This window comes from Ruditapes philippinarum, unplaced genomic scaffold (genome assembly GCF_026571515.1).
Source record: "Ruditapes philippinarum isolate M1 unplaced genomic scaffold, ASM2657151v2 ctg4522_1_1_1_1, whole genome shotgun sequence".
Classification (NCBI taxonomy): domain Eukaryota; kingdom Metazoa; phylum Mollusca; class Bivalvia; order Venerida; family Veneridae; genus Ruditapes; species Ruditapes philippinarum.
In genome coordinates, this window is record NW_026858549.1 from 155,188 (window position 1) to 181,417 (window position 26,230).

Sequence of the window (26,230 nt, forward strand, 5' to 3'; positions counted from 1 at the left end):
TAATTTTAAAGCTTCTTAAACGTTTGCAACGTGCCTTGTTCTATCTTACATTAAAGTATTGAAAGTATGAGGTATTTAAAACTTTACACTTGGTATATAAATTCAAAATATAAATGAGCCGTGCCACGACAAAACCAACATAATGGGTTTGCGACCAGCATGGATCCAGAGCAGCCTGCGCATCCGCGCAGTCTGATCAGGATCCATGCTGTTCGCTTACAAACCCTATAACAAGTAGAGAAACTTATAGCAAACAGCATGGATCCTGATCAGACTGCGCAGATGCGCAGGCTGGTCTGGATCCATGCTGGTCGCAAACTCATTATGTTGGTTTTGTCGTGACACGGCGCAAATGTAGTAATCTACTTTAAAAAAATATCTATTTGAAACATTTTGTTTTGCGTTTAATTTTTTTGTGTGTAAATTTTCTCTTCTGTAAAAGCGATAATGATTCATTTATATTCTACAAGACAAGGTTCTAAAATTCACCGAAATTCGTGAATATTAAGCAATATTTCAACTAATTCTAATTTGTGGTTAATTTAATTTGACCAAGTTAAAGAAATGTATTTCTACATTGAAAGTGAATTGCATTGGATTTCTGAAATGTTAATTTAGGTACATGTTATCATTGTACATCATCAATATGAAAAAGCAAAATTAAAATTGGTTGTTATATATAACTGCGCAAAATCAGTTGTTTACAGTATTTATAGCGTATTTAAGATTTTAAGTGTTAGACCCACTATATTTGAAATATGCTTTTCTATTTTGACCATGAAAAACTTTTGTTACTTACAGAAAACGTAAACGTCTGAAATGTATTTGATGTAATGACTCAAAATTAATGATATTAGCTTAATATTTATGTCATATTTAAATCCTTTAAATTTACAACATTGTAAATAGTAATTACATTATTCCCCATCCACTCACATGCAGATGGCTAAATTGGACAATCAGTGTAGGAAACATCATTAGAAATGCTTCAATCTATTTAATAAAGTTGTATGTTTACTGGTAGGATATACAAAAAGTACATAGGTGTTCATGTTTATGTAAAAAGTCAATGAAAAGAAAGAAAAGGAGAAAGTGCAAATAGATTATTTAACAAGAGCTGTCGGAGGACAGCGACGCTCCACAATTCGAAAGAGTTGTCACAAGGTTGTTTCGTTGAGTATTACTATTGCGTACATATATGAATACATAAAATTGTCTCAAAAAAGTACAAAAGCTTGCCATTTAGATGTTTTATCGAGTAAATTACTGCATGATTATTATGTATGCATACAATTGTCTCAAAAACATGCACAAAGCCTGTCAAAAAGATGTTTTGTTGAGAGAAACATATTATTTTACATAAAATCGTCAAACAAGGGCTTTTTGTAAAATACATATGCCATCCACTCAAAAAATTATCCAAAATTTTGTAAATCGAAAAAGAGGTATTGCACTGCATAAAGCAAATCTGAGTTATGGGACTTAAGCCAATCACGTTCAGTGAAGTTAGTAAGTCACAGAAAACATGTGTGTGAAGTTCCAATCCATTCCATCCAGTAGTTATGGAGATACCAGCTTACACGCTTAAACTTAACCAAGAATTTCCGAGTCGAAAAAGGGGCATAAATATGGAAAAAAAATCAGACTTATGGGACTTGTGCCAGTCATGTAAGATTATCATAGAGAAGAGAACAAGTGTATAAAATTTCAATCAATTCACTTCAGTAGTTTTGGAGATACCAGCTTACACGTAAAAATTAACTATAGAAACGCCGACGCCAATAAATTGGTCTGCATTATCTAAAATATAGGTGTTTTCTTTAATTCACACAATTTTCTCTTCAAAATATTTGCAATTCTTGCCTATTCTATTCCACTCATTACTTCATTTGTTAAAATAATAGAGCTTATAAAGCTGTTTCATAAACTTGTTTAATATCAAGTTATTTACTTTTAATTTGTGATAAAGACATTATTTGATATTTTACCCCACCCACTCAGAAATACACATTGTTCTCAAAAATTGCTATGTATTGAACACACTGTACAGCATTTTTCTTATTTAAGCAGATTGTTTCCTGTTATATAAGACATAATAAAACAATTTACATTTTGTATATGTGAACTGCATAAAAAACATGGGAAAATGAACAGGACATCTTTAAATATTATCATTTTTGTACCTTTTTGTCACATGTTATCTGCTTTTTACCATAAACAACACTTTTCCATTAAAAATAAGTAATACAACTTCATTCCTGACATCAATTTGATACAAGAATGCAATAAAAGAACATAAGCATCTGTTTTAACTGCTTAAAATTAAGCAATAATGACTAAGTGGTACTTTTCATATTTTTGGCGGCCATCTTGGACGCCATCTTGGATTTCTCTGTTCGCCACCATTTATGCCAATTTATGCCGGCAGATTTGGAAACTACAAACATTTACGAACATTTTGGTATATGGCATGTCTTGTTAAAAAATGGGTCCGGGTAGCCCCTATAAATAGGCTAGTTTTTTCGTAATTGTCACCCTACCATTAACTGCCAGTCAGATTACAGATATTAAATACTCTGAAACATAGATAAATGTAACGTCAATTTTTAGCATATCATCATAGCCTTTTTATTAAGTTTTTTATGCCGATTTAAGCACAAAGGTGGACGAGAGAAAAGGCTATGGTACAAATTGTCGTGTATACCCTAAAAACAAATATTTGTCACATAAACAATAACAGTGATTCATTGAAATGTTATATTCCAATTCTTTTATTTCCAGAAAATAAGGCCTTTAAGAAGCAACGAGTTTCCTGATTTATATGTTTCTGTAAATGATAGAGACACGAGTTCGTAATAAATGTCTTCCATGTGTATATTTATTGCATGATAAGCTTTCAAATAATCATTTATCAGTTTTATCAAACCCGGTAGTTTTTAGTAACTTATTTAAATGCTTTCTTATCAATGTTTATTCGCTTTTTTTGTCTGCAATTAGTTGATACAGTTTGTTCGCTTACATATTGTGTAAGAAAGCGATGCATTATCGAAATATGTAAATTTAAGATAATATAGGACCTAAGGTGTAGAAAAGAGCGATTCTTTTGCACTATTTTGTGGTGATTTTTTTAAAGTACATTACAAACTTTTTTAATATATGTACCAAAACAAGATTCAATATATAAACCCATTCTGTATAAAGATATACCAGATATGTTTCCATATTGTATATATATATATATATATATATATATATAATACTATATAAAAGATATATACATATTAAACATGTATGAAACTGGACTGAGGTACACAACAGAACCAAATAAAGATTTCTACAGAAACATATACCGAAATGCCCATGTTTAAGATTTTAGTCCACTACATGTATTAAAAACCTAGACTTGAAAAAAAGGTTCTGTTACATCCAGATATTGACTTAATTTGATCCCTATATATCGGGGTGTAACAATCTTTATAAATTAAAAAAAATAAACATCACAAAAACTTTTTTCAAATCATGGTTAACTTGCCACTGTCGAGTACATGATATACAGGATAAAGAGGAAAGTAGATGAATGTTACAAGTCTCTAGAGGTAGACAGCTAAGCAAATTAGCTGACATTTTGACTAGTTCTCGGTGTACTTTGAAACCTTATCAATAATTCACTGATAAAGAAACAATTATTAAGAAAAATTAAGGTGTTTTGTTTCATGTTTTTTTTCTTGAAAGTGAGAAATTAGAAATAAAAAAAGTGTTACTAAACAATTAAAATGGATGTTTTTTTTAAATATACAGTGAATTAAATTCTTTTTTTTCAACATATGAAATTATATTTGTTATGCCGATCTATAAACTGGCTTTAATTCAATTAAAAACAAAATAATAAAGATAACATTTTTCCGGGTATTTTTTGCAAATGGCAGCTTTTAAAACATTGCCAAATGTGCTTCCGAACGTCTCCATATAGACTGAAATCTTAATTCTTACTTCTTTTATTTGATGATTATATAAAATACGAGTCCTTCGACAAAATCAAAGTCATACGACAGCCATTACATCTTTAATTTGCCCAAAACCAGTTAAGTTTTATTCCAGACGTTTCTTGTTGATTTGTCCTCCTGGACAAACCCCAAGTAAGAAGGAGGCATTCCAGCGCGTACTCACCTAGCCTTATTGTCATACAATATTCGTACAGATCCTGTTTCTAATGTACCCTACAGAGATCAAATATTGTATAAGCAATTGCATTGATCAATATATACATTTAAGAGCACCATGAATACTTTATGAAGTGGAATATTCCCAATTGACGTGTCAAGGTTTTGACGTGTTTGCATATTGCACATACCGGAATGACCATTTTAGCGTTTTCTTTACACATGATATTGAAGCGTTTTCTTTATAAATTTCATAAATCGATTCAAATTAAAACAAATGTATTTTTTTATATATAACTAAAAAGTCCATCTCTTCACTAAAATATTTGTAAATGGAATTAGGCACTTACGACTTATTTATCTAATTTGCTTCTGCGTTTGGAATTCCATCACACACATTACAGTGTGTTTTAGTAGCCCTATTTTTGTTTCCCTGTTTATAAAAATGGGTAGAAATCATAATATATAATCACTTAGCAATATTTATGTAATACGTTTTCCGATTTTCGTTCAGAGGTCATGCGAAAACCTTTGTGCTTGAATTGCATGTTTTGTCTACTTGGCTATTATTGTTATTCTCCTTGAGGTCATGGTGAAACAGAATGTCCAAACTATTTAATATTACTATGTACGCCAGCAATGGTAGCGAAACAATTAATTATTGTGCGTATTTTTCAAATTTGTTTAAATGGCTTATAAACATTTAATATAAACATTTTTATAAAATTATTTGACAATATCATTTTAGCGTTGTCTGAACCGTCCTTACTGAATACGCCTAATTACGGGTCGAATTCTGTTTTAATATTTATTTCAGCCTTTCTCTCGGAGCGGGCTGGATATTTTATGAATTATCAATCTTTTTAATGTATTCAATACATCATAAGGTATGCATTTAAATTTGGAAATGCAGAAAATTGTATGGATTTATATATATAGTTGCCATAAAATAGGGGACAAAGATTCGAGATTCAAGTAAAAATAATATAAATAATATGGGCAATTAATGACTGATTTTGCAGTGTTTATGGCCATATTTCTACTACGTTTCTATCTCAGTAAGGGATATACCTTCTTTTTTTCTTTTTCTTTTTTTTTTTTTTGGGGGGGGGGGGGGGTATTTACGTGGATTGTAAGCGCCAGTTAATGTGTAAAATTAATATGTTTGTTCATGTCACAATAGTTTACTTTTAAGAACATTTTCAAATTTATTATGAAAATTAGCATTGATCTCAATGCATACTGCTTTAATTAATTAATCAAAATTTTATCCCGTTGATCGGGATAACCTGTCGGAACTTATAGTTATTTAAGTTTTTGCATCAAGTAAAGATAAGGTGCAAAAAGCCAGATGCAAAAAGTAAGTTATCAACAGCATAGAGCCTTATCATACCGTATGATAAGACTCTATGCTGTTGGTAACTTACATATTGTATTTTGAAATTCGATTACCTTAAAACTTGAAATGGTCTGTTCTGAATTCAAAGAAAGGCCAATCCATTTAAAAAAATTCAGACTGAAATGAATCAAAAGAATTTATTGTGAATCGATTGTAGTCTATGACAAATGTGGCGCCGGCATCGTCGCATGAAAAGTTGAATGAGAAATAAATAACAAATAAACAAAAACCTTACGCCTTAATCACTAATAGGGTGATTTATTTCTAAACTTTTATACAAAGAATTATTTATATGCATATAGAATCATGATAAAGTTTTACAGGAACCCCCGGGTTATGAACGAAATGAAAATACAGTGCAAACAAGGGAACGATAATTTAGAAATAATATATTAATTAAGACGTGAAAACCATGACGTTAACAAGACAACGGAATTATTCCACAACTCGCGGAAATTCCGACGAAGACAAAACATTTTCATATTGCGATGTCTGTAAGTTGGTTTTAGTAATTTATATTCGATGTATATTTTAAATCAACCAGTTATAAGTAAATCTACATCAAAGCTTTTTATAGTTAAGTTGTTTTATTGTTACTTAACTTTTTTGTATATTTGTTTTCAATTAGATGATAGCATAATAAGTTTCAAAACAGTACAAAGTACAAATAATGCATTTTAAAACATACTAATACTATAAGAAATAGTGTCTTTTTACACATTTATCTCCGCCGACAATATTCATCTTTTACTATAATGAAATAATAATGCATCAGCATGCAGAATTGTTGGACCATCATGCGGATACTTCTGGCCGTATCTTTAAATATTTACACTATGAATTAACATCAATGTTTCATATTTAAACAATATATTTTTCTTCGTGTACCAAAGCATCTAATTGAAAGTTATTGTGATGATAATTTGTACGAGAACAGCGACATCAAAAATGCATCATTTTATGTTCATGTTAAATATTTAAATAACGCTTTTCAGGAACAAACTCAAATATGAGAATATTTTAAGGAATAATCAAATAATATTACAATATCAAATGTGCAAGAACTCTCTATTATCTCCCGGGAAAATGGTATCATTAAGAACATTGCTGCAATATTAAAGATTATGTCAATAGCGTTTTGCTTTTAATTTGTAAGAATTCTTTAAATTAATTAATTTGGGTGCCTATGAATTTCAATCAACTTGCATCATAGTTCAAAATGCAACTTTCAGAAAATACTTTAGATATAGGATAACTCTATAAATGTTGCATTACCGTTTGTTAAAATGAAAGAAGAAAAAATACAATATCATTCATATCAAGTTTTCATATGAAGAAAGAGAGATATTTATTCAGGTTAAAACACACATATACATGTAAATAATTTAAACACTAATGTATTTTTATATAAAAGTTATAAACAATTGTAATAAAATATTTCGGAAGTTTGTCACAGGAGTATCGATTCTCTATAGTTTTTAAATACATGTTTTAGAAATAATAATAATTATTTGGAAGATTAAATGCAGATCAAATATTCAATATCAATCTTATTTTTTAAAAGAAAATTATACATGCATTTCCATTTAATTATTTATTAAAAATGAGTTTTGCAACAGAAATTCATTTACTCTATTCTGATGGTATGTGTTTTATAAATAACGTATCTTTATCCCCTTAAAGGCCTATTATGGCCATGAAATGCTTATATTTCTATTTAGCAAAGCTTTTTTTTATTTTATGTATGTTATGGTTTTCCAAAATATTACTTATTGGTCAATTACATGAACCATCATTTTCTTTTGTCGCTTTTTTGCAATCAGGACAATTATAGTGTTTCAGTATTTTGTATGGAAGTAAAAAAACCCAATCTGTTTAAATTTTGCTACTTTTATGACAAATAAGTTCACATTTACACATTTAGCGCTACTTTCATCAATGGCGAGGATCCTACATGCTCTAATACAACTATTCAGACGTCATAAAGAAGGAAAAATTTATTCGTTATCGACGCATAATGTACCTTTAAAGTACATGTGTATATTTATTGTATCATTAATTTCCAAATAGCTTTCAATTAGTCATATTAAACCCGGTAGTTTAAGAAGATTGCTATCGATTGTAGTTCATTCTTATCAATGCTTTAAAAATAATATAGTTGACTTGCCTGTTATTCATGAATGAAGTGTAGTGCATTATCGAAACTTGTTAAATAACGTCTTTAAATATCCCTTTTAAAGATTTACTGTTCAAAGTTAAAGCAGCACGCCTCCAGATGCATGCTTATTTTCATGAACATTTTAAAATGTATAATAAAAAGTAAAATATTGTTAAGTGAACAAAAAATAATTAACACATTGCAAACAGCACTTACAACTAATGTTAACTACCAAAAAGAGGTCAAAATATAGAGAGATTCATCTGTGAACGTGCAGTTTTAACAGCTAGCCGTATGCTTGAGACAAAGTTATCTACTTAATTAACTATCCTGTAACTCAATTTTTTATGGCTTTATATCATTAATACATTGTATAATGCTCAAATAAAGATTTATCAATACTGTAAGTTCCAAAAAGCATTATCTGTAAAGATATTACAGAATTTTTAGTTCATGTTTATAAAGGGGGTAATTAGAAATTTATTTTCTATGTCTAAGTCAGAAATTAATGCATATATTTTAATGATAATATTATTATAATGTGTACAAATATTTGCAGTACATACTATACATATTATTCGATGTTTGAAAATTGTTTTAGAAGCATAATTATATACATATATAAAATTTCACTTAAGTGTGGTAACAACCTTAATTACAACATGCATGATCTTTAAAATTGCGTTTTACGGTAACTCAATTTGGCATTTCTGAGGCAATTTAATAAGATATACTATAACTGGTACTACATATAGATATATAAGCCAATATCTTCATTACGATATATGGTGCAGAACTTTCCGATGGTGTATATAAAAATAAGCCTATAATATATGTACCATTACTTTCACTTTGATAATCCTTGTGCTACTTTATGTCATATGCACGTAAAAGGGCACCTGAGGTCTCCTTCCCCCATCAGTAAAGCTGGAACGTCGCCATTTGACTATATTGTGTCGGTGTAACGTAAACCCCATTCATGCAAAGAAACAAAACAATATTTCATATTTATAAAAAGCAAAGCATCATAATTTTCTCTATCAAATGTTTATTATGCATATTATCTTACGAAAAAGAAACAAACATTGATTAAGCATTATTTGCCGTGTCATAATAAGTGTCATAGAATTTACTGTGTGATCATATAGACCGTTTAAGCTTTCAAGGTGTCTTGTTACTAATTTTCAATCCCGGTTGGGTACACTTATGACAGTTTTATTGTTAAATCTGTGATTAATTCATAATTTATCGATTCCACTTACAATGATTGCAGTACAGAGACATTTAAAAGTGTCATTTTGCTAGACGTTGTCTCAATGCTGTGATAGAGAAAATTTCACTATTCTTTCCATATATAGAAAATATATAGTACCTGCTTATTGGTTATATACCATTATTTAATAATCTTCTGATTATTGGTTATATACTATTATTTAAATCTTCTGATTATTGGTTATATACCATTATTTAATTTTTAAGACAACTTGCTGTTAAATATGTATGGTCTTACGAGTAAATTGAACTAATTGTTACAATATATGTCAATTAAGTTTCAAAGCATTAAATTATCAGTTCATTGTACTCTGTTGAAAACGGCTTTTGATTATTATTATTTTTTTTTTTTGAAAAGTGCATTTTAGTGGATCAGTTTATATTCTATGTTTGTAAATATAACATGATCTGCGTCCTTAAAAACCTATCCTATGATACTCATTTAGTTAGTTTTTATAACGCTAAAGAGCCAGATAGCAAAAGATAACTCCATTGACGTATTACCAGCAATAGTTGACAAGAATGATATAATGAAATAATCAATAAAAGTGTTTCATATAAAATGGGCAAGTATTTGTGAATAAGTCATGCTTCTGTTGCCTTCAGTATTTTGTAATTGTATTTACATTCTCTCCCAAACTTTAGCCGTTAATAAAGTACCATTTATCATCTAATCTGGTATTACAAAATGTGCAAGTGTCTGACTTGATGCCTTGAGAAGAGACATCTACAGGGATCAGATATTGTATAATAAGCAATTACGTTGATCAATATATACATTTGAGAACATCATAAATATTTAATGTACTGGAATATATTAACTCCCTATAGAGTTTCCAAGACCTGTGGCAGTGTCTTAACGCATACGAATATTTATGAAAAAAGTATCAATTATAAACTAACTAGCAACATTGACGCAATTGATTGCATTATTGTAATATCGGATAGCATTTTATGTACACAAAACGTTTACAATCAAGTGGCACTTTGTATTTGCAATTCAAATTGGTTAGAAAAGATTTGTGTTAATAAGAATACATGTATATAAGTCCTGATCCATGCATGTTTATATATTTTAATGAAACCTACCTGATACAAAAATAAATACAGGTCAAATCTTCAAACGCAAGCTTAAAACTGTAAGATATGTTCAGCATAACATATATTTAAGTATCCGAGGTACTTAAAGCACCAATTAAATTATTTTACCGATATTTGAAATACTTATAAAAAATATACTCATTGTAGACCAATCCACTTTAATAAATACGTGTTGAGATTTTGAATCTATTTGAAAGACACTGATACACATCTTAAAATAAGATTTTCACGCGAGAACGAGATGACGTTATTGACGTCGTCACCATGACGTTACATTGCGACAACGTCAAAACAAATCTATCAACGCAAAAAGCCGCACTTCTTCATCGTCTGCAAATTATTGCAAAAACAACATGGAAGTAGAAATTGATACTACAACCAGAAATAGTATTTGGAAGCGTCTGTCAAGAAATATCAGTCAAAGCAAACTCGGAGATTTCGCCAGGGCTGTTAACAAAGTGTTTACAAGCATAAAGATTTGCAGGAAAAATAGTGAAGTCCAAGACCCAATTCCTGTGTCGTCTGATTTTGTTTATCCGAATGACAGATTACTAAGCAACAATGAGATTCTGAGACAGCTTGAGGTCCTAGAAAGAAGATTCAATCAACAGACAGATATTCTTGCCAGAGCTCAAGGTAAAGTAAAATGTTGAAGTGAGTTTAATTCTTTTTTTGATAATGATACTAAACATTTTAGTAATAAAAATAATTCATATATGTATATCAATAACTAAAGTGATGATGATGGTAATAATGATGATGATGATGATGATGATGATGATGATGATGATGATGATTATGATGATCACGTTATAACAAGTTATGCATACACAACCTAATGCTTTATATTCCATTGTTATATTTCAGGCATAGAAGTACATTTCAAGAAAGCCAAACCATACCACGGAGATATTTCACCAGACATCAAACCTGACCCCCGGTCAGTTCTCATTGCGACTTTACGTCTTGCCCGTTACACCGAGGAAAAGTTTGCTGAGCTAGAGAAGTTGGCGCAGCAAGTAAATGAGAGGAGAGAAAAATTGCATACCCTTGATTCGTGGTAAACAGATTTTTCATATAAATATGCTATATCACCAAATTATTCGCTAATTATTTTACAAATTTTCCAATTATCTTATTCATGAAAATATTCACATGATGTCTTCATAAATAATACATCTTTATCTGTCAGAAACTTTCATAATTTAACGAAACAGAATAAACTTTCGACAACTCTTACTTTCTTATCTGTTAATGATTCATTCGAGTTATTTACCTTGTCATATTTAGCCATGTGTTGCGCTATTTTTATATACGTATCTTTTTTGTTCTTTTCAGAGCTCACACCCTGAACATCTGAAATGAGCTGGCAGTTTTTTTTCTACATTTGTATATAATTTTATTTGTTGATATCCATAAATTATTTTTTCTGCCAAAATACACTTCTAGTATTGTTCGATTTCTGTCTTGACTTATTTTATTATTTTCTATTTCTTGTATGAAATAAATTTCATTTAAAATAGTTTGGCCATCATTTGCTGTCACTCAGCAAGTGTGATTATAATGCACGTATGCCGTTTCATATCCTGAAACGTATGTGTTTCCTATCAACTAATAACCACGCCCTACCAAACCAAATCACGTGCTCAGTATCCAGGTCTAAAAACGACAGAATGTCAATATATGAGCCGCGTCACGACAAAACCAACATAGTGGATTTGCGATCAGCATGGATCCAGACCAGCCTGCGCATCCGCACAGTCTGATCAGGATCCATGCTGTTCTCCTACCAACTCTATTATAAGTAGATAAACTGATAGCGAACAGCATGGGTCCTGATCAGACTGCGCGGATGCGCAGGCTGGTCTGGATCCATGCTGGTCGCAAACCCACTATGTTAGTTTTGTCGTGACGTGGCTCAATTATAATTACATGAAAATAGAGATATAAATAGTTGCACATGAGCCAAAATTTCTAGTTATAAACGCTAGACTTGTTGAGTCCATATTTCATTCTTACCATGTATATCATCATGGGTGTTACTTTTCTTACTCATTCTATTTTTATGATTATATAATTATTAAGGTAGACTGACACAAACAAACGAAAATAAAATTCATAAGACGTATTTGAATGGGTATAAACATTTAAAATTGTTTAAACTCGGCTAATCAAATGGGCGAAACTTTGATGCTAGCAAGACAGACAGTGATACTTAAGTAAAATGTGATGTTTATTGTTTATTTAAGAGCAATCGCAAATTGTCGGCCTTTTCCAAAGAAATATAAAAAGAATTATTATCATTGGCACAGTGCACACAAACACAATTTATTTACTTATCCACCACTCCCTTAAACAGAAACGGATTTTACTAGTCTTGGAAGCCATTCTGTAAAGAGAAAATATACGCCTGTTTGAGCATTTGAAAATGACACTACACTACATACTGGAAAACTTGTGCCCAGTTAAATAAAGAAGATCTCAAAAACTTGCTTGAGTAAATAGATCAACGTCCAAAAGGAGCTAACTTTTAAATCCACATTTCTTATAAACTCAGAATGATATTAATTTTAAATTACGCAAGTTTTGCCTTTTATCATGCAGGTACAATTTCGTAGTCGTAAAAGTAAGCTTTACGAGGGATGTCCAAAAAATTCGTGCACTGCAGTTATTGTCCTGAGAATTCTTGATATAAAAACATTAATTAAACATCACTTGAAGGGGCGATCTGTCTCGAATGAGAAAACAAAAGAAAAAACGTGTAACCGGCATGTCGTGAAAACGAATCGTGATACAGTTACCTTGGTAACGTAATACCGGCGCACGACAAAAAAGTGGGTTAGTTCATTACATTGATGCTTCACGGTATTTTTAAAACACAATATATAAGCGTTAAAATTCAGGGAAAAGTATGTGTACGTATTCCAAATGTCACTATAAAATATTACGTCATTTGCCCTATTGAAATGTCGTAAACAAACATTTGTGTGAGGTCGTCAATATTGTAGTTACGTAAAAATGTCAGTCGCTAAACGTCTGGAAATACGGACGATCATTACATTTTGTGCAAATATTGGTAAAACACAAACAAATACCTACAAAGAACTTATAAGGGCAAGCGGGGACAAGTTCAGTGTCACTAAGGCTGGTTTTTAAATGGCACAAACGCTCTGTAGAAGGGAGAGTGTCGGTAGACGATGACAACCGGTCAGGCAGACGTCCATCCACAATTCCGGACTATGTGACGAGGGTTGTCCGATATATTCGTTCACTGGTGGGATATGTTACATGTCTGTTGCATAAGAACAATAAAAACTACAACATACTATGCATCAATCATTCCTCTTTTGACAGTAAAACAAATTATAACATAAAAAGCCAATGCCACTTTACAAGCAACAAACAATTAATACAATTACAGAAATGAACTAACCCAATTTTTTGCCGTGCGCCGGTATTACGTTACTAAGGTAACTTAATGACCATTCTTTTACAAGACGCGCCAGTTACCCGGCCTTTTCTTTTGTTTTCTTATTTGAGACAGATTTCCCCTTTAAGTGATATATAATTCATTTGTTTTTATTAATAACTCTTACGACAATTACTGCTGTGCACGAATTTTTTGGACAACCCTCGTACCTGTTTCTTGATTTTTTCACAAATGCTCATTGACCTGCGTTTAAAAAACGTAAACTTGCAAAATTACACGATGTTACAGATCTAGATATATCTACGTTTTCTAGCCATAGATTGTTTCGTTATAGAAATGTTTCGTTATAGCAGGTTTTTTTTTTTACTTTAAAGACCCTGGTTATAGAAAATAGCCGTAAACTAAGGTTTAAAGGGGAAAAAATGAACTGAATGTGGCCTACGGTTAGAATTCATATAGATGTATATTTCTAGAATATTTCTCAGATTCAGTATGCTAAAAATAACAAACAGTTAAAAGAATCCTTAATCCAGCACTATAGAGTCTTATTTAGCTGTTGATTTCATAACCCAAACTGTCATGAATGCACTTGATATATGAGCCGCGTCACGACAAAACCAACATAGTGCGTATGCGACCACCATGGATCCAGACCAGCCTGCGCATCCGCGCAGTCTGATCAGGATCCATGCTGGTCGCAAACACACTATGTTGGTTTTGTCGTGACGTGGCTCATATAATTAAGTGTAACAAGAATGGTATAAGCCTATATTATGACAGTTTAATGCACTAACTGGCTATCAAACTGCGCGGTCATCAGGTATTTGGTTTATTGCTTTACATCACGGACGAGAAAGTGTTTTGATATCCGTTTTAGACAAAATGCATGTATTGAATGTTTAGACGTCCATAGCTTTATTCTGAGATATTTTTGTCCTAGGTTCTAGATACCTGGGACTTAAAATTTTAAGTTTTAGTAGATACAGAAATGTATATAAAATAAGCTGAAGTATAATTCGTCGGAAATATCAGATTATGCAAGGCCTTTCAAAAAAAGGTCATCGATTTGGTAAAATTTACTACAAACTTCTAAAAATATTTTGCAACTGATAAATGCACGAAAACCTAGATTTATCGATAAATATTTTTGGGGACACACTGTTGCCATCACCAGCGGTGCAGTCAAGCGGAACGCTGAGCAGCGAAATCACGTGACAGTAGCCTGTTTGTTTACAAATAGGGATGGGACGTATCAATTAAGAGGTTTACATAAAACAGTTAAATGGAAGATATGAAAAAGTTCGGGGATTCTGATTTGATGGCAACACAAAAGCGGCAGGGGTGGCAAAGAAGCCCAACGATGAAAGAACAATGTGAGTTACATTTTATTGCTGTTTGTAAAGTTGTCAAAAGTAATTAACTAGTTCTACAATTTTTCTGTCGGCGTCCTATTTCGTACATAAATTTGCTCGAACCGTGCGTGTATGAGGTAAACAAGGTATATATACATGATTATACTCTTTTTATTAATATATCAATAATATTTTTATGAATTTACTTTTCAACTTTCTATACATATAAGTATTAGCTTGGTTGGCATTTTATTTATTTAATTCAGTTTTGTCTGGTATTTAATTGTTTTCATATAAGTTTGGGATAAGAAATATATCTTCTGATAAAAATATATATAAAAAGGATTAGTTTTGAAATTTAAGTACATGTATCTAATTTGCACTGAAAAAGTTTGAAATTTAAGTATCAAATTTGCACTAAAAAGGTATATGTGTTTATTTTGCCTCAGAAATTCAAAAATCTTTAGAAAGTGTAGTTTTATTGATTTTTTAAATGGTTTTAGAAAGATATTTACCTGAAGATAGTGGGAATTTGTAATAAAAGTAGCAAAATGTAAACTAAGTTTTTTTTTTGACTTCCATACAAAAATAATGAATTTTTCTAGTATAACTGTACTTAAATTGCCAAAAAGCTACAGATGCAAAAGATGTTTCAGGTAAATATACCAATAACTTTTTTAAAAGTACATGTATAACACTGGAAACTGAGACTAAAAAAGCTGATAAGGAATAGAAATAATACCATTTCTGAACCATAATGGGTCCCTTATACCAGAAGGGTTGCCTTTAAAGTGGTTGAGGCATAAGAATTGCAGCCACTGTTTATCCCTGTGTGATCGTAATAGGCAACTTAATGGGATTGAATACCTGGAGTCTATGCACTTCTTAGCTCCAGCAGGTGATCTTGTTTTGGTTTAAACATATTTATTTAAGCTCGATTGTGAAACAAGTTCTTGCAACTTATATAAATCACTTTCAAGTCTGCTTCCTGGAATCAACCAGTACTGGTGTCATATGAAGAAATATGGTCATGACCCTGTGAGGGCTCGAACCCATGGTCCATGGGTTGAGAGGCAGACACCTTAACCACTAGGCCACTGCTTTCCTTATTTTGGGGTGGTTTTCATCCCTCAGGTGTTGCTTTGAAGATTGTTAAACCCATGGTGAGCTAAAATCATCCTTCTTGTTTTGGCACCTTATGATGTTGGTGCGTTTCAAACCAAGCAAACAAAAACTAAAGTTTATCTTATATTTAACATCTACTATCTACTAGTATCAATTTATCTAAATTTGGCTTTATCATTAGTGTTGATTTAAGATAATGATCAGATCAGATTGAGATTTATATAAGGAAGCAATTAAAAATTTGATTGGTGAATTTGATCTCTTGATAATTTTTGTTCTTCATATTTATTCAAAACATCTGAGTGATGTTCGTACAATGTAGATAAATTGTGACAATTTTTCAAAACTTTTTTATAAACATCTATAGTTATCCAGCCTTAAATTTACTGCTTTAATCATTTGACATTAAGAGCGTACATGGTCGAGTGATCAAGGTCGTTGACTTCGAACCCATTATTTGCCCCGGGCTCACCACTGTAGGTTTGAATGCTGCCAGGGACTTCTGATTCTGTCATGTGAGGAAGCTAGGACTCAACTAGCTTACATAAAGTCAGTGGGTCCACTCAGGTGCCGGCATATGCCTGAAATTATGCATTGAGTGGCAGTCCTGAGGTCTCTTCACCAGTAAAGCTGGAAAGTAACCATTTGACCTCTACTGTGTTAGTGTGATGTAAAACCCATCTAAAAAAAAAAAATCGATTGACTGGGGTATCTGCCTAATGAAGCTAAAAACATTTTCTATACCTCTGCTCTATTGACCATATTGATCAGGGTTTATATTTTCTTCTGTACATAAATAAACCATTATCTGTGACCTATACGTTTGTGATCAATACACCTGACTGATGTTAGTAAACATACCTACAACCTTGTAAGATAGTAAAATTTAAGTTTTTTTAAGGTGACAACATTCCTTACACATTTTCCCCTTCAAAATTTGTAATAGATTTGTCCTAGTTTAACTTGGAATTGTACATTATTAGTTTAAGGGAGTTTCAGGTTATATTTATTATACAAAAAGTCCAAAAATTGTGTATTTGAAAATATATTTAAAAGTCTTGCTAGAACGTATACTTGTAGGCAGGCTAACCTGGCTCTATACTGGTTATGTTTAAGCCTTTAATTCATCTTCATAACTTGAGTGTACAACTGTATTTTATATATGTAGTAAGTAAAATGCTAATAATTAATACTAACACATCATTTCTAATCATGTTGCAAACATTGAGAATGTGCCACTTGGATTTTTCAGTAGTCTGTTTTGTTTTTGTTTTTTTTCTCTGATTTAGTTCAAGCATTTTGCATACCTGTTGAGTAATATTTTGATATCTGATACAGTTAGTTTACATCTGGAGTGTATTTACCTGTGAAAATAAATACTGAACTTTATGCACTGAAGTACCTTGTGTCTTTACCTTTAACCTGCTGAATTTGTATAGAACAGTCCATTCAAAGTGTAAGGGGTTTCAATTATAAATAAGTTACCAACTGTATAATAATTATAGAGCCTGGTAAGGCTGGCCTGGCTCTATAATGCTGGTGGAAATTTAAAAGCCTTTTCATTTTTCGGATCAAACTGGTAAAGCGAAATGTTGATTCATATTTTAGTCATGTAGTAAAACTGACTTATGTATAACATTTGTTGATTTTTGCCATAATTAGTATTGATGTGAAGTTATCTATTATTAAATCTTGTATCATAAATAAAGATTGATTTTTTTCAAGTACATTTATACCATGTATATCCCATATAACCTCAGAGACTTAGAGATTCTAGCTAAAGGCACATTATGCCTTAGAAAAGATTTTTTCATTCTAAAGAAAAGGCATACATGTAGATAATGGTTTCTAAGAGCAACATGTTAGCATGGTTATCACCTGAAGAATGTTAGTGCTGAATGTAATATATTTGTTATAAAATTAACAAATTATAAACAAAGTAATATTTTGACTTCCATACAAAATACTAAATTACTTTAAACAAACTTTCATTCACTTTACATTCCCAAACAAAAAAAAGCAGCAAAAAGATAGTTCAGATAATTGGCCAATGACATACTTTTTGGAGACTATAACAAGACACCAAAAATAAACAGCTTTTGAGATATAAAAATAAAAGCATTTCTGGGGCATTATAATGGGCCTTTAAGAAGAAAAGTACATAATAAAATACATGCATGAAAAAAATAATACATGTAGATCTATATAAATCTAAGAACTCAATCTCTTTTTTGTTTTCTTTTTTTTTTTGTTAAAAACTAAAATTTGAATATTAATTAAATTAAATAATTGATTAAATCATTTTTATTGATAATAAAAAAATACGGTCATGGTGCATGCATCAGAGACTTTACGGTAAATAAATGTTGGAGAATACGGTAATAAAATTTAGTGAACCAGCAGTCGATGCTGATTTGGCACTGCTAGAACAAGATAAATGGCTACAATTAGGAACCAAGCAAGTCTGGGATAATACTTCCTATAATATTTCTTAGAAATATTTTCTAAGATTTAACTCCGTTGATAAAAGCAAAATATTTAATAAAATGGGATAAATATTGGCTATGTAAGCATATTGTAGCTGCTGCTTTCTGTGTAATAATATAAATTATTATTTGATGTAAATTTGTGTTCATTGGATAAACCTTTAAAATCCTTTCTGGACTGTATGTTGTGGATTTATTAATACTCTTTAAAAATGGTGGAACAAGTGTTTTAAGTGTTCCGAAGTTAGGAAAAACAATAGTACATCTTTCTAAATTTCCAATAATTAAAGGAGATTGGAATTACGGTTCCAAAATTTCAATGAAAAAGATATATATTCAACTGTCATTTTTTATTAAAACAAAAAAGAAACAAAAAACGGCTGTGACGGACTGACTTGTAAACTTTTGAACAATTTGGCATTGATTACATATTTACTATCTTTAAAATGGTGTTCAATCTGTATTGTTTAAGCTTTAACGCTCTGTGAATTAGAAATTGAATAAACCATGCTTGAAATTGCATTTATTTATACATTAAATAGCATTACATAATGAATACATAGCAAAAGTTTTGTTTTTTATCATGTTCAATATTTCAAGATAACACGTCACAAATTTATCTATAAATTTAGCCGAAAATTTACGTGTTTAAAATTCTCATGTATACTGAATTTTAGTGAACTATTTATAATTATCAGGAAATTTTGAACTGTACAGAAATTTAGTGACGTATTTTAAGCTAGGTCAGTGCCATTATATTGGACATATGGATTACCAGTAGTTATTTTTGTGACACTAACTTATAATACTGTTTTAATCTTTAACATATTTTGTCGAACAAATATTATGGTCGTTGAATTACCTGTCTATATTTATTTATAGAAATTTTTGTTACATGCTTTTGAATTTTGATATCGAAATTATTGTAAAGTCAATAATAAGCAAAAGAAGTAATCCTCAAACTAGTAAGGGAATATTTGTTTAAATTAAAATACGTGGAATCAAAGTAGTGTTAATGTTTTTATATACAATGTACATGTATGTGTATAAGATACGTATTTGAAGAACCATTTAATAGTATTGAATAATAATTCTTTCTTTGATTAAAAAACAAAAACAAAAACGCATCAACATTCGGCTGTAATTGAGCAATGAAAATGAATAAAACAGAAAATGGAAATAAGCCTAAGAAGAGAAATTCGAGGGTTTCGTTCAAGTTGGACAATATCGAGGTGGGAAAAGAAAGTGAATATTCGGATGATAATAATGTGATATCATCTGATGATAATTTGGGTGTGAGTATAGATGATGATATCAAGGTGATGATGTCACATGACAAATACATCGATAATTCTGATGATGATGATGAAATAAATGACATTGGTGATTATTTAACTAATAATATCATATCTGTAATGGACAGATCAAAGGAAAATGGTATAAAGAAGGAAATCGGTGGAGTTATTTATGAATGTCAAACTACTGACCTACACAAAAGACATGCATGTTGTTACAGTAAGTATCGAAACAGTCATAAATATAATAGTTTGGGAATTTATTTTTTTTCAAAAATGCATGCCAGTGCCAGTGAATAGTGACTCATCAACAGTGATGCAATTCATCATTTTTAATCAGGGAGCTTTGGTTCATTTTGGTTAATTTTACATTAAAATTGTATACCCGTAAAAAAGGTAATTTCCTTAACTCATCTTCTGCTACATTCGGCTAAAACACCCTTATTTGTGGCTTTTATTATCAGTTCCTCAAGAAGTTAAAAGCATTAATTTGAGCTTTTAAGATAAACCCAAGGTGAAGGTCACTCCTGCTTTAAGATAAAAGTTCAATCAACTTTAATGTTTCAACTTTTCCTCAAAGTTTATCAATATTTATATAAAGCTGTGTCAAAGGGCACAAATTTGATGGGAAGCAAAAATTTGAACGTCACCACCGAAAGAATGATATGAAAGAATGATATTATTTGTTTTTAGTTGAATATATTTTTAATATCTTCTGAGTCACTGCCGTGTCTACTTGCTATATCATAAGATCCTTAAATTTTCAAATTTTCATTTCAAATAATATAGTTTTACTGAAGCTCAAATATGTCAAATGAAATACATGATTTTTATCTCGGATAAAATACAGTACTTAAACAATTGATGCGTATAGGGGCCTCATTTTCAACCAAATATTCAGTCTCATATTCTGATACTTCCATGAAATTTAATATCCTGATATATTAAGTGTTTATTGATGTTCATGGGTCAGGTGTAAAAGGTGTAATGAATGTCATGTACCTATAGATAAGTATAGTAATTACTGGTAATTAACTATCTGTATACAGAGCATGTATGTATTCATGATTTGGGATAATGTGTCAGCAGGGCATTCACACTTGATTACAGCTTTCACACTTGAATTATTTATAGCAATGTTGCTTTCACACTTCATTAACTATAGAATGAAAAAAGGCTGTTTAAGTTTGTATTTAACATTATGCACGTACATGTAAATAATTATAATTCTTCAATTTGCGCATCCATCTCACTGTCATGCTGTCACACTTACTGTCTGTCTGTGGTCAACAAAACAGTGGACTTATAATGGGGAAGTCTGTGTTATGTGAAATATAATAATATCCATGTCTATTAGACTTAAGTTTCAATAGATAATTTCAGTAACACTAGCAGTGCAAGCGCGGGTTTTTCCATCTCATTATCGGGTACAAACTTTCACTGTTGACGCTTTATGGTATACTACATGTAGTATGGATTATAAATTGAATTTATCAACATGTGAGCCACAAAACCAAATTACATAGTGCGTTTGCAACCAGCATGGATCCAGACCAGCCTGCGCGGAGCGCGCAGTCTGATCAGGATCCATGCTGTCGCTTACAAACCCTATAACAAGTAGAGAAACTGATAGCGAACAGCATGGATCCTGATCAGACTACAAGGGATGTGCAGGCTGGTCTGGATCCATGCTGGTCACAAACCCATTATGTTGGTATTGTCATGGCGCGACTCATGTTATGTTTGGTTTTGATATACTAGATTACCAGGTTGTAATTGTAAAATTTTTAGTTTGTTTAAACCCCTTGTTTAGATGAGAAAATCCCACATATTATACCAAGTTCCATAATTATCTATTTATATTAGGTCTACCATAAAGGTGTCCAATAAATTACCATAATACATACACTTAGGCCATTCATTAGGTGTACAATATATAAGTATGTTCAGTAGGGGTCACAATAAGCCATACCATAAGTTGTTACAGCTAAAATCTTTTCGACTGCCACTCTATCCAAAATGACAAGTAATAATCTTGTATTTAATTGTTATATGACCATTATATTGTACCCAATGTCATGACCTCATATGACACTGTAGTGATTAATTAATACAAGGTGTCGTGTTTGAAGAATGGTTTCTATTGAATTTTGGTGTATTATGCTCTTACTCTGCTATTATACTATATAAACATTTACACCCAGTGTGTAAGTGACCACTAACTATACAGTATTTAAATTTGTAGCCGATAGGACAGTTGATATTTCATTCATAGTTCATTCAGTCTTGCGGTGTAGTGATTTTTCTGATTGTTATTTTTCCAATGGAACTGTTTGAATAAAAGTTATTGACTTAAATGATCTATTCTATAATGTAAAATATTTTTAAAGCAATCGTGTGTAGGATTGAATAGAGAGGTTGATTTGAATCTTTACGTAACTTGTACATGGACATTTTAAAGTTGTATGTTGAAAAAACTGGTATTTCTTGGACTTCAGTTTGCTGGGATATATTTAATTATATGAAATTATTGTTTATTGAATGTATATGTTTTGTGCATGATAATAGAAAACAAAAAATATTGTTTGGTTTGTTAATTATGATCAGATGATGTCAGAACACCTTGCTGATGACTATAAAATTCATGAATAATTAGGAAAACTGCTTTTATCAATTATGAAAAATGTGTTAATGAATAAGAATAATGATATTCATGAATTAGGAAAATTGCTCACAAATTTTAAAAGCTATACTATATATGCTGATGTATTCATGAATTTTGAGAATTAAGTGTGTTCATATTTCAGGAATGTAATATAATTTATGAATTAGGAAAGTAAAAATTGTGTTCATTTGAATTGTGTTCAGAAATGAAATGATGTAAGTCATCAAAGATCAATTAGATAAAGTCATGCTTTCATCAGTTCATATATCAGTATATATTCATGGTTGAGTAGATCGTGCCAGTACGTGTTTTTTAAATTTCTCATAATCAAATCATAAATGGAGTTACCTAAGGATATGGAAAGAACCACTTACGGACAATGGATGACCCAACTAAAATGTAAGTTTTCTGTTTAAAGACTTAATTGACTGATAAGTGATTAACTTTTATCAGTTTCATAAATTATTTTATCACAAACAAGTTGAGTGCCGATTACATGTAATGTGACTCAGTCAAAACTGTATTGAAAAGCCGGTGCAAATATTTTGACATTCAATGATGCGCTAAAATGTTAGCAATATATGTAAAATTTACAAAAAAGGACATTTTCGGAAATTACTGAATACAAGCACGATTTTTTTTAAGAGAGATATAATATGATTATTACCTATATATACTTGCAATGTTTGTTTTAAAATGGGATGATTTGTAAAAAACAACATAATTATTATGATACTGAAAAATATGAGGTCAGAGGAGACTGTGACCTCCTTTTCATTCTTATTCCTATAAAAATATACATATTCAAGTATGATACCTTTTTTTTATAAAAGATATTTTCATATTCTAGCAAATAAGGGATCCTTATAGTACATTTTACATAATTACAAGATGTCAAATTTTCAACATTGTAATTCTATAGTTTGAGATACGTACTGAATTCGACACCAGTCACCAAATTTTAATGGCGATCTCAGTATATAGTATATATTAATTTTGATTTAGATACTTTTGGGTGCAATGTTAATTTTAGAACTAAGTCAATGCTAAATTTATGTACCTATAATTCCTGATTTATACACTTATGTTTCCTTATTTAGACTTTTAGATTTTTCAAGATTCGAATTTAAAACCATATGTATATATAGCATTCTAGATTTAACTTGAAATCATAACGTGCACCAATTTATGCATCACCATCAATTGCTATGTAGATTTAATTATGTATGATGTTATAATACTTTATCTGTTGTTAATTTTATGAATTGTCTAACATTTTATGACACCTAAGGTTGCAATTGCCTAGAATTTATGATATCCTAGGTTGCAATTTTCTAGATTTAATGACAACTTAGGTTAACCATTGTCTTGATTTTATGACATCTTAGATTTTTTGAATTGCCTAGATTTTATGACACCAGTAGAATGCATTTGCCTAAATTTTATGAATTCTTTAAGTTTGCAGCCTAGATTTTATGACACCTTAGATTGTAATTGCCTAGATTTTATGACACCATTATAGTGAGAATGCAATTGTGTAGATAATAACAACTTCCTGTGTTAAATTTTATGATTTCTTATGTTGCAATTCCCTAGATTTTATGACACCTAAGGTTGCAATTGTCTAGATTTTATAATTTTCTTGGTTGAATAAAAATAATGAGTTTTATAATTTTGTAGATTATAAGAGCTTGATTAAAAAACATCATTAGCACTAATGCCTCGATTTTATGACATTGATATGATAGTAACTGCCTAGATTTTATTACCTGTGACATTTGCCTAGAGAATGAGACCTCAATAAAAAAGTGTTTAATCAAATGACAATCAAGCAATTGCCTTGATTTATGACAAGATTTTATCACCAGTCATCTTAGATGGTAGCAATTGTTTTGATTTTATGACATTAACCAATGATTTGATTTTATTGACATTAATAGTTGCAATAAATTGCCATGAGGAGGCATCGATCCGTGGCCAAGTGGTTAAGGTCGTTGACTTCAAACCACTTGCCCCTCATCACTGTGGGTTTGAATCCTGACAGGGACTTTGCATTCTTTCAATTTTAGTGTGGAACCTAGCTAGAATACGGAACAAAGGTGGTTCTACTGAGGGTCACTGCCTGTTTGTGCCTCAAGTAATGTATGTAAGGGCCCCTGAGAATTTCCTCCACCAGTACAGCTGGAATGTCCCCATATGACCTACACTCTGTTGGTGTGACGTAAAACCCAATCAAACAAACTAACAAATTGCCATAATTTGGATTGACTTAATAAAGCAATGACCATTGTCTTTGGATTTAAGCTGCTAAGAGATTTGTGTACGAATTGGAGGGAAACAAATAATTTAACAACCCATGAAGAGTTGAACATTTCAAATCTTTACACTTAGATTACATAAAAACCATAGCATCAAATGATAATACATTTTATCTGATGAAGTCTTGAATGCCCATCTTTCAATTGAGTACAATCCATTCAAAGTTTAAAGAATTCAAGAATCAAAAGCACAAATTGAGTTTCTACCATATCGGCAACAGGCGTACCTAAGAGCCTCAGGTCAGACTGCATAGATATGCAGGCTAGCCTGGCTTCATTCTGGTGGCAATTAATTATATAAGGCTTTTTGCTTTGGTTCTGGCAAGCTATAAGGGTTTAAATAACTTAACAGTTTGCTTAGACAAAATATTTTGATGTGCCAAAAGCTAGATTCTAAGATTTTTTTGTTCTGGGTCCAGAGGGGAGATAATATATAAATATAATTGCCCATACACCAAATAGCACAGTATCTCAATGCATAGTACCAACAGTTTTGAAAAACTTTCAAGTTTTAAAACAAGGGACATTATAAGTAACTGTTTACTTTTTAAAATTAGAACACGCGTCAGTCTTGTTTAAAACATTAAGTCAATAGATAAACACATTTATCATAAACCTGATAGTAGATTAGCCTTAAAGTATTGTATTTTGTATTTAACAATGATCTAAGCAGCCTGATTATGGAAATAGCTGCGTGTATATTTTAATGCTGAAATGTTTCAATTTTTATAAAGGACGCATTGAAGGTTTTTTAGTCCTTTGATTGATCATATTTGTTATCGATTTTAAAAGAACAAACTTGAATTTGGATGTTTTTAAGTGAAGTTAAGTCAGTACTGTGTACATGTTTGTTTTACTAGTGAGATATATAGATAATGGTTAAAATTAGATTAAACAAAGTGTTGAAATCCTCGGATGACTGAAAGAGTTAAAATTGTTTTTTTAAAACAATTTAAAAAGTAGGATTACTTTTAAGTCAAGCTATCAGAAAATGGATTTTTTTATTAAAATTAAACATCCACCTAAAAGTTAGTATATTTTTCCTTAGTTAATGTATTTAAATGTTTGTAAGATTATGTTTCTAGATTAAAATAATCCACATAATACTCTAAACAGTATGAAGTATGTTCTGATATAAGTAGACAGTTTGACACCCTCTTATGGTCCTGATGTCACTTGTTTTGCTGAAGTTCTTAAAATCATTAACACTTAATTAATAGAATGATTTTCTTCAATTTGCTTAATTATCTTCCGTTTATATGAACTGTTACTGACAGTTTTATCAATTTTTGGGGAATTTTAATAGTTATGAGACTTAGTTTTAAGTTAATCAGCAGGTTTCAGCCTGAAGTGCCGAGCCTGTCATGGTGACACTGCACCTCTTGACTTTGACATGATCAGCATTTAGAGTTAATCCTTGTTGACCTCGCGTGTGTTTTATATTTAGATAGGACTCTCTACCTTGTAGA

The 26,230-nt window shown here is 30.9% G+C and overlaps 2 protein-coding genes across 9 annotated transcripts in view; both read left to right on the forward strand.

The window, feature by feature from the left end:
- The window catches only part of LOC132753561 (1-phosphatidylinositol 4,5-bisphosphate phosphodiesterase eta-2-like), a 114,235-nt gene that overhangs the window by 43,028 nt on the left and 44,977 nt on the right, over nucleotides 1-26,230 (forward strand). The window contains exon 1 of one of the 8 annotated variants that reach the window (XM_060744041.1): nucleotides 14,735-14,893. The exons of 4 other annotated variants lie outside the window; for them this stretch is intronic. In XM_060744041.1, the coding sequence (XP_060600024.1) occupies nucleotides 14,803-14,893 (91 nt within the window). In that variant the 5' untranslated portion in view covers nucleotides 14,735-14,802. Of the gene's footprint in view, nucleotides 1-14,734; nucleotides 14,894-19,240; nucleotides 19,999-22,737; nucleotides 22,843-25,460; nucleotides 25,790-26,230 lie in introns of those variants that run through there. 3 more of the 8 variants (XM_060744039.1, XM_060744046.1, XM_060744047.1) reach the window with 3 other exon arrangements.
- LOC132753567 (uncharacterized) lies at nucleotides 10,374-11,549 on the forward strand. The gene is made up of 3 exons (XM_060744051.1): nucleotides 10,374-10,726; nucleotides 10,958-11,150; nucleotides 11,429-11,549. Coding segments are annotated over exons 1-3 (477 nt in total). The 5' UTR covers nucleotides 10,374-10,443; the 3' UTR covers nucleotides 11,430-11,549.

What these genes read in the sequence shown, in the direction of transcription:
- LOC132753567 (XM_060744051.1), top strand. Translation starts at nt 10,444, where the DNA reads ATGGAAGTAGAAATTGATACTACAACCAGAAATAGTATTTGGAAGCGT. An exon ending in TATTCTTGCCAGAGCTCAAG is followed by an intron (nt 10,727 to 10,957) that starts GTAAAGTAAAAT and finishes GTTATATTTCAG; the next exon opens with GCATAGAAGTACATTTCAAG.